This window comes from Leuciscus leuciscus (genome assembly GCF_965113295.1).
Source record: "Leuciscus leuciscus genome assembly, chromosome: 12".
Taxonomy (NCBI): domain Eukaryota; kingdom Metazoa; phylum Chordata; class Actinopteri; order Cypriniformes; family Leuciscidae; genus Leuciscus; species Leuciscus leuciscus.
The window spans coordinates 42,434,610-42,444,609 of record NC_138736.1 but is presented as its reverse complement, the minus strand read 5'-3'; the positions used below and the strand labels follow the sequence as shown (position 1 = coordinate 42,444,609).

At 43.9% G+C, this 10,000-nt stretch overlaps 2 protein-coding genes across 2 annotated transcripts in view; both read left to right on the top strand.

Annotated features, from left to right (window-relative positions):
- Positions 1-3,580, top strand: part of rnf139 (ring finger protein 139) — a 4,038-nt gene extending 458 nt beyond the window's left edge. The window contains exon 2 of the mRNA XM_082186525.1: positions 1,357-3,580. Within this exon, the coding sequence (XP_082042651.1) occupies positions 1,357-3,173 (1,817 nt within the window). The 3' untranslated portion in view covers positions 3,174-3,580. The remainder of the gene's footprint in view (positions 1-1,356) is intronic.
- A 1,439-nt stretch (positions 3,581-5,019) lies between these two features.
- tmem65 (transmembrane protein 65) overlaps positions 5,020-10,000 on the top strand; it is a 19,393-nt gene continuing 14,412 nt past the window's right edge. The window contains exons 1-2 of the mRNA XM_082186629.1: positions 5,020-5,547; positions 8,720-8,764. Of these exons, the coding sequence (XP_082042755.1) occupies positions 5,334-5,547; positions 8,720-8,764 (259 nt within the window). The 5' untranslated portion in view covers positions 5,020-5,333. The remainder of the gene's footprint in view (positions 5,548-8,719; positions 8,765-10,000) is intronic.

Sequence of the window (10,000 nt, the reverse complement as noted above, 5' to 3'; positions counted from 1 at the left end):
GAGTGACAGTCTAATCACGCGCTTTGATATCCGTGTGTTTATAACGAGAGAGAAACTGTCAAAACTGTCCGTTCATGCATATGACGCAAGAGTCATAAATAATATGTAATTAATAATCACAACGTGTTCATGAACCATCACGAAGATGACAGCCACCGTTTACATTTCTGGACAACACAACATTATTATGTCATTAAAACTGTAATTTAAATGTTTGTATGCAAATCAGTTGTTAATTGTAATTAGTAATATTACCGGCTCCTGTACTGTAGTGATGTCACGATGCTGGAGTTTGTGGCTTGGACATGATACCTAGAAAAATATCGATATTTTTAGTAACTACTGAATAGTTTACAGCTTTAGTTCAGAGAGAATGGACATGTATGATAAATATCCAAATATCCGAAATTCAGTCGAATTGCAACTCCATTCTAATGGTTAAATTACATTTTAGGAATCAAAAAGCATGTCTAATAAATTGAATTAAGAAAAATAACAATTTAATATATTTTTATTTTTATTTCTGTGAAAATGTTTAATTTGTGTGTGTGTGTGTGTGAGTGAGAGAGAGAGAGAGTGTGTGCATGTGTGTTTGTGAGTGTCTGTTCGTGAGTGTGTGTGTGTGTGTGTGTGTGAGAGAGAGAGAGAGTGTTTGTGAGTGTCTGTTTTTGAGTGTGTGTCGGTGTGTTTGAGTGTGTGTGTGTGTGTGTGTGAGAGAGAGAGAGAGTGTTTGTGAGTGTCTGTTCGTGAGTGTGTGTGTGTGTGTGTGTGAGAGAGAGAGAGTGTTTGTGAGTGTCTGTTTTTGAGTGTGTGTCGGTGTGTTTGAGTGTGTGTGTGTGTGTGTGAGAGAGAGAGAGAGTGTTTGTGAGTGTCTGTTCGTGAGTGTGTGTGTGTGTGTGAGAGAGAGAGAGTGTTTGTGAGTGTCTGTTCGTGAGTGTGTGTGTGAGAGAGAGAGAGAGTGTTTGTGAGTGTCTGTTTTTGAGTGTGTGTCGGTGTGTTTGAGTGTGTGTGTTTGTTAATGCAAGATTCATATTTGAAAAGTGTTTTTGCAGTTTAACATTCACACACTCTAGTCTATATCGCGATATATATGTCCTGCTTTTTATTAATTCATCAAAAAAATTTACAAATCCCGTGAAATTCCACGATATACAATATATTCAGTTTTTCCGCATCATAGGGCCCTAAATATAGTCAATCAAACCGTGAAATTTGTGTCGTCACGCGGATTCCTATTGAAGTGATTTAGTTCTCTCGCAAAACTAATCGTGAGGCATTATTACCATGTGAATATTGATGTGTAGCATTAGCATGTTGTGTGTCGCGCGTCAGTTTCATGCTGTCTGTGTTTTGCAGGTATTCTGGTCTCCGGTGTGGTTCTGGTGCTTTCCCAGAAGTCCCTGTTCAAGTTCTACACCCTGCTGGCAGGCGTTCTGCTGGGCGCGGCCTCGGTTCTGCTCAACTACTATGGCACGTCTCCGGCGGTGGCGCTGCTGCCGCTGCGTAACGGGCCGACGCTCTGGCTTGCGCTAGCGCTGTTACAGCTACTGCTAGGACTGGGTTACGTGGCGCTGCTGAACGTGCAGTCGCTCTGCGCCGCCCTGCTGGTGGCGGACATCATGGCGCCGCTCTGCGGGATGGCGGCGGAGCTGCCAGCGGACGCACGGCAGGCGTTAGCGCTGGCATCCGGAGCGGTGCTAGCGGCGCACTCCGCCGTTAACCTCCTGCTAAAGCTCAAGTGGTTCTACTACTCGTGCCGCTACGTCTACTTACTGCTACGCCACATGTACCGCATCTACGGCCTGCAGCTGTTGCTCGAGGACACATGGAAGCGCATACGCTTCCCGGACATACTGCGTGTGTTTTGGCTAACGCGCATGACCGCGCAGGCCGTGATCCTAGCGTACGTGGTGCGCGTGGTGCGCTCCGAAAGCGGGCTTCCGCTAGGATGGGACGTGTTCTGGGATCTGCTCGGCAACCTCATCATCAGCGGCTGCGACTCCACGCTAACCGTGCTCGGCATGAGCGCTGTCATCTCCTCGCTCGCGCACTACCTCGGGCTTAGCATCCTAGCGTTCATCGGCTCCACCGAGGAGGAGGATAAGCGGTTAGGCTTCGTAGCGCCTGTGTTGTTCTTCATCCTCGCGCTGCAAACGGGATTAAGCGGATTGATTCCTGAGGAGCGGCTGGTGCGGCTAAGCAGGAACATGTGCCTCTTGCTAACGGCTATCCTGCACTTCATCCACGGCATGACGGATCCAGTGCTAATGTCTCTCAGCGCGTCGCACGTCTCCTCAGTGCGCAGACATGTTCCCGTCCTGCTAGTGTCGCTAGCTCTGTTCGCGCTGCCCGTGCTGCTCAGCTACGTGCTCTGGCATCAGTTCGTGCTAAACACGTGGCTGTTCGCCGTCACCGCGTTCTGCGTGGAGCTCTGCCTGAAAGTGCTAGTGTCGCTAACCGTCTACGCGCTCTTCATGATCGACGGCTTCTACAACGTGCTCTGGGAGAAGCTGGACGATTACGTGTACTACGTGCGCTCCACCGGAAACGTAATCGAGTTCGTGTTCGGCGTGATCATGTTCGGGAACGGCGCGTACACTATGATGTTCGAGGCGGGTAGCAAGATCCGCGCGTGCATGATGTGTCTCCACGCGTACTTCAACATATACCTGCAGGCTAAGAACGGCTGGAAGACGTTCATCAACCGCCGCACCGCCGTGAAGAAGATCAACTCGCTGCCGGAGCTCAAAGGCGCGCAGCTACGGGACATCGAGGACGTCTGCGCGATATGCTACCAGGAGTTCGCTACGTCCGCGCGCATCACGCCGTGCCACCACTACTTCCACGCGCTCTGCCTGCGCAAGTGGCTGTACATCCAGGACACCTGTCCCATGTGCCACCAGCGCGTTTACATCGAGGACGACGGGCTCGAGCGCGTTGCCTCTTCTAATAACAACGGCTACGCCGCGGCGGCTCCGGAGGCGGAGTTTGAGGAGGGGGGCGGGGCTGATGTGGGCGTGGGTGTGGCTGAGGGAGGGGCGGAGCCTGCGAACGAGCTCCTTGAGGACAACGACAGCATCGAGTACGACGAGGACGAGTGGGGAACGCAACCTGGCGTCGCGCTAGTCGAGGACGACTACGCTAACAACGACGACGACACCGACTCCAACTGATGTTGTTTGTGTTGTTGTTGGTATAAAAGGGCTGATCATGTGTTTATCGCGGATAAAGAGTGACGTGCTACTGTACCTCGATATGATCACTACTGGTCTCTTGTGTGACCTCTCTTATAATTGTGTACATTCTTGTACATGTAATAAAGGAATGCTGCAGTTGTGCACTGGAGAAGCTGAATCAGCTGTTAACGTTTATCACGCCATGCAAATATTGTCTCATCAAACACCGCAAGTGTTGCGACTCCATCAAGTGTTCGATTTCAGGCTAAACTGTTGATTTTTTTGCCAAGAGAACTGATGTAAATAAAGAATCAGCTTGAGTTCTTTTGTAAATAAAAATTAATATGCTGATAAATCTATGATGATCTGGAACTTTGCACTTAATTATATCTTTATTGAATGTCTTTGTTGTCGTTTGTTTTCTCACCGTTTTTTTTTTTTTTTGTCTCAACTTTACTTTGATTTGATTCTGTTAAGTTTAAAAACTTTTAGTTGGGAAAATTTGGTTAATTGTGAAATGCGTTTATGGACATAGTGATATAGCTGGAGTTTGAAGAAAACGAATTAGGACTTTTCTAATATGCCACAAAAGAAAAATAAACATTATTTTGTAAATTTATATTTATGACACAGTATGACATTAAAAAATAACAAAGCATACTAAAATGGAATTATGACAGAATTTTATATCATAATTTCATATAATGTAATAATTAAAATAATAATGACTTAATATGTCGTTTTTTTCTTTATGTCATGACAAAAAGTGAAAGTTATGACTTTATATATCAGTTTCAACTTTTTAATCTCATAAAAATTACTTTTATTTTTTTTATTAATTTCGATTTGGTGTATCTGTATCATAATTTCAACATCTCCATTTTTTTTTCTTTTAATGTCAATTTCAGCTTTTTATCTCAATGTCTACCTTTTGAATGTCAATTATTATTTAGTATGTCATCATTTCGACTTTTTATCTTCTAATTATGACTGTCATCACTTTCTTGTGCCATAATTACGACATAAAGTCTTGAAATGACTTGACTTAATAAAACATGACTTTGTAAGTCGTGATTAAAAGTACACTATGTAGCCTAACTTTTTTTAGTATATAATTAATCTTATCTTCCAAACCCGAGTTTTTGTCTTATCCTGCATCATTACTTTACGCCTGTAATGAGTGTTTATAATAACTATTTTAGACCCTCGCTGCGGAGGAGCACAGCACCTGCGTGACACGGCATAGAGAAGTAGTTCCGGCCACATGTTCTTCCGCAAGGCATGCAGGGGCCAAACATAGCCATTATACACATGTACAGTGTCTTAAGTTCTAGTATGACCCACTAGCAGTTGGTCAGGGTCAGTCAGTCTTAGTTTTCAGTAGGCTATCAAATTCGGCTAATCTACGTTTTTATATAACTTATTTAAAAAAGCTAAGAACTTTTTATTACTTTTTTATGTCAAACTTGTAAGACTATAGTCCTCAGTTTTGCTTGTTAACCGCTAGAACGCCTACTGTACTTGTAAGATTTACCAAATCATGATTTTATTTATTTATCACTATACACACTTGTGTTGCGAAAAGGGTCTTCCATGGTAAAAGACTCAAAACATAAAATCTTAAGTTCTTATCTCAAGAGCCATAATGTTACAAATGCATAATTATGTCTACTCATGTTTCCTGATTTTAACCCCAACTCGTCAGCAGCGACGAGTGAAGGACTTTTTCAACGGGTTGAACTACATTTCCCATGACGCATCTGCCGCGCAGGACCACATTTCCCATCATGCACCGTCAGCGCGATCGCGTCAGAGCAGAGCGTGTGGAAAGTCTCACGCGTAGTTGAACTGTCAGTGATCACACAAAATGATGAATCATAACGCTGAATTAGCAGCCTAGCAGGACTATATCTCACGCTAGAAGAGGAAGATTAGGATGGAAACGGTCTTCTGAGGTGCGGCGGCTGTGTCAGTTGGGGCTGCGCGCGCACACTGGGTTATTTTGGTTCTGTGAGGCAGTATGACATGCGCGTTTGATTTTGCTCTGCTGTTGTTGATATGTTTATGATATGAACAGCACACAGACGCTCTAGAGTCGCGTTCATTCATGTGTTATAGGGCGTGTCTGGATCTTTCGCGTGTTTTTGTGCTGTGGTGATGATCCGGTTGGCTTTAGTGCGCGCGCTCGTGACCGGTCGCGCGCCCGGACCGGGTCACCTACACAGATGTTTCCTCGGAACACACCGGCGTAAAGTCAAGCCCGAGCAGCTGGACCTGCCGAACCAGGCCCGGGAGTTCGTGTACGGCCTGAGCCCGGCGACCCGGGTCTGCTTACTGAAGGAGCTGCAGAACTTCCAGTCCACGGCGGAAGGTAACGGACCTGCACATACCGTGTTTATACCGCGGTATTCTAAGGGGTGTGTGTGTGTGTGTGTGTGTGTGTGTGTGTGTGTGTGTGTGTGTGTGTGTGTGTGTGTAAATGTGAGGTGGTTTGCTGGTCTGGTCTCCCAACACACCACTAGCCAACCCTTAAACTACCATTTTACCACGGTACTACAACATGTATTGTGACAGATGTATTTCTCAAGTCTAGTCAGCTTTATTTCTACAGCGCTTTATACAGTAGATTGTTTTAAAGCAGCTTTACAGCGATAATCAGGAAAATGAGAGAATCAGTGGCGCAAACTTCATCAGATATGAGACCGGTTCCCAGACACTAGATTATCCAGATCTCTGAGCTTCACTGTTTCCACTGACTCTGCGGTTCTGACCCGGTTCTTCCAACTCAAACTCACTGTCAGCAGTGTGTGTGTGTGTGTGTGTGTGTGTGTGTGTTCACTATCAACATAGTTCAGGCCTGCGTCATCTCTTTGTGTGTGTGTGTGTGTGTGTTCACTATCAACATAGTTCAGGCCTGCGTCATCTCTTTGTGTGTGTGTGTGTGTGTGAGAGAGAGAGAGAGAGAGAATACTGTCATGTGAGTGTGAGACTGTGTGTGTGTGTGTGTGTGTGTGTGTGTGTGTGTGTGTGTGTGTGTGTGTGTGTGAGAGAGAGAAAGAGAGAGAATACTGTGATGTGAGACTGTGTGTGTTTGTGTATGTGAGAGAGTGTGAGTGTGTGAGAGAGAGACTACTATGATGTGTGTGTGTGTGTGTGTGTGTGTGTGTGTGAGAGAGAGAGAGAGAGAGAGAATACTGTGGTGTGTGTGTGAGAGAGAGAGAGAGAGAGAGAGAGAGAGTGAGTGTGTGTGAGAGAGAGAGAATAGTGTGTGTGTGTGTGTGTGTGTGTGAGTGAGAGAGAGAGAGAGAGAGAGAGTGAGTGTGTGTGTGAGAGAGAGAGAGAATACTGTGGTGTGTGTGTGTGTGTGTGTGTGTGTGAGAGAGAGAGAGAGAGAGAGAGAGAGAGAGAGAGAGTGAGTGAGTGTGTGTGAGAGAGAGAGAGAATACTGTGGTGTGTGTGTGTGTGTGTGTGTGTGTGTGTGTGAGAGAGAGAGAGAGAGAGAGAGAGAGAGAGAGAGAGAGTGAGAGAGAGAGAGAGAGTGTGTGAGAGAGTGAGTGTGTGTGAGAGAGAGAGAATACTGTGGTGTGTGTGTGTGTGTGTGTGTGTGTGTGTGTGTGTGTGTGTGAGTGTGTGTGTGTGAGTGTGTGTGAGAGAGAGAGAGTGTGTGTGTGAGAGAGAGAGAGAGAGAGAGAGAGAGAGAGAGTGAGTGTGTGTGAGAGAGAGAGAGAATACTGTGGTGTGTGTGTGTGTGTGTGTGTGTGTGTGTGTGTGTGTGTGTGTGTGTGAGAGAGAGAGAGAGAGAGTGGGAGTGTGAGAGAGAGAGAGAATACTGTGGTGTGAGTGTGTGTGTGTGTGTGTGTGAGAGAGAGAGAGAGAGAGAGAGTGAGAGTGAGTGTGTGTGAGAGAGAGAGAGAATACTGTGGTGTGAGTGTGTGTGTGAGAGAGAGAGAGAGAGAGAGTGAGTGTGTGTGAGAGAGAGAGAGAGAGAATACTGTGGTGTGTGTGTGTGTGTGTGTGTGTGAGAGAGAGAGTGTGAGTGTGAGAGAGAGAGAGAGAATACTGTGGTGTGAGTGTGTGTGTGTGAGAGAGAGAGAGTGAGAGTGAGTGTGTGTGAGAGAGAGAGAGAATACTGTGGTGTGAGTGTGTGTGTGAGAGAGAGAGAGAGAGAGAGAGAGAGAGAGTGAGTGAGTGTGAGAGAGAGTGAGTGTGAGAGAGAGAGAGAATACTGTGGTGTGAGTGTGTGTGTGTGAGAGAGAGAGAGAGAGAGAGAGTGAGAGTGAGTGTGTGTGAGAGAGAGAGAATACTGTGGTGTGAGTGTGTGTGTGTGAGAGAGAGAGAGAGAGAGAGAGTGAGTGTGTGTGAGAGAGAGAGAGAATACTGTGGTGTGTAAACGAGCGTAACACGTGTGTGTGTACGGCTGTAAGGTCAGAGGTGAGTGTGTTTTTCAACCCGTCTAACAGAATCACAGCAGCTGAAACATTTATCATGTCAGTCACACACTCGATTATTGATTTCACACTGATGAATGAGATCCGAGCGTCACACACTGATGATGATGATGATGATGATGATGATGATGATGATGATGATGTGTATAACGATGACCTCCAGACTGAATGACCTCTGCAGGCCTGATGAGGTCAAACAACACCAACGACTTAATCAGCAGCTGTGTGTGTGTGTGTGTGTGTGTGTGTGTGTGTGTGTGTGTGTGTGTGTTTAACAGCTTGAGGAGAATATCTGCGTCATCACACACACACACACACACACACACACACACACACACACACACACACACACACACACACACACACACGTGATCAATCCTCATGAAAACACACTGTAATCATCAAACATATCAGTGACTAGAGTTCATGAAGAAAGGATTCATAAGAATCAAAAGGAATCACTAATAAAATGCATTAATCAGAATAAAATGAATAATTTCGCAGTGGAAAATGTGAAATACATTCTCTCTGTAATTTTTTATTTTAAGTAGAGCTTTTTAGAGCATTTTATTTTGAATTTTTATTTTAAATTATTTATATTTATTTAACAAAACGTCATATTTTTAGTAATTGTTTTATTTCAAATAAAATGTTTTTAGTTCGTTTTTTTTTATTGTATAATTTAATTATTATCTTTTGATCAACTCAAAAACTCCCTGATCTAATGAAAATAAATATATAGTTTACAATTTTAATGCATAATCTGTTGCATTGATTTTAATTTATGCTAATATAAACGTAGTAAAGTAAAAAACAAAAATACGCAAGTAAAACTTGTTTTTAGTTTTTGTTTTAAAGAAAGGAAATGTTTTCTCACTGCTGTGACTCTTGTTTTCATTAGCGATTATGGAACATGATTTATTCAGTCGACACTTTTTAAGAAATTTTTTTAAGCAAATATAATTTGAGTTTTTAGCAATAACAGACGATATATTATCATAACCATAAATGTTTATGAACAGCCACAGAAGTCAATCAATCATACACTATTCTGACGTGTGTGTGTGTGTGTGTGTGTGTGTGTGTGTGTTTCAGACTCGGAGGAATCGGCTCCGCTGACATCGGCTCAGTTCAGATACAGTGAGTTCAAATCATTATTATTATTTTTTGTGTGTTTATTTATATAGTGTGACGTCACACGGTCGAACGGCTTGATTAGAGACGGGGAAACATAAGGAGATTTTAAAAAAACCACTGGATGAATTTGTATCATTATATGATGGTTGTGTACAGGCTCTGCCCACACACACTTCAGCACAATCAGCTTGTAAAAGTGCATGTACCATTAAATGAGCCCTTTAAGGAGGAAATCATGAAGTAAAGCGAACACAACATGTCATCTGTACACACATGAGCTGTTACTAACACACACACACACGTATTAGCGAACACAACATGTCATCTGTACACACATGAGCTGTTACTAACACACACACACACACACACGTATTAGCGAACACAACATGTCATCTGTACACACATGAGCTGTTACTAACACACACACACACACGTATTAGCGAACACAACATGTCATCTGTACACACATGAGCTGTTACTAACACACACACACACGTATTAGCGAACACAACATGTCATCTGTACACACATGAGCTGTTACTAACACACACACACACGTATTAGCGAACACAACATGTCATCTGTACACACATGAGCTGTTACTAACACACACACACACGTATTAGCGAACACAACATGTCATCTGTACACACATGAGCTGTTACTAACACACACACACACGTATTAGCGAACACAACATGTCATCTGTACACACATGAGCTGTTACTAACACACACACACACGTATTAGCGAACACAACATGTCATCTGTACACACATGAGCTGTTACTAACACACACACACACACACACACGTATTAGCGAACACAACATGTCATCTGTACACACATGAGCTGTTACTAACACACACACACACGTATTAGCGAACACAACATGTCATCTGTACACATGAGCTGTTACTAACACACACACACACGTATTAGCGAACACAACATGTCATCTGTACACACATGAGCTGTTACTAACACACACACACACGTATTAGCGAACACAACATGTCATCTGTACACACATGAGCTGTTACTAACACACACACACACGTATTAGCGAACACAACATGTCATCTGTACACATGAGCTGTTACTAACACACACACACACGTATTAGCGAACACAACATGTCATCTGTACACACATGAGCTGTTACTAACACACACACACACGTATTAGCGAACACAACATGTCATCTGTACACACATGAGCTGTTACTAACACACACAC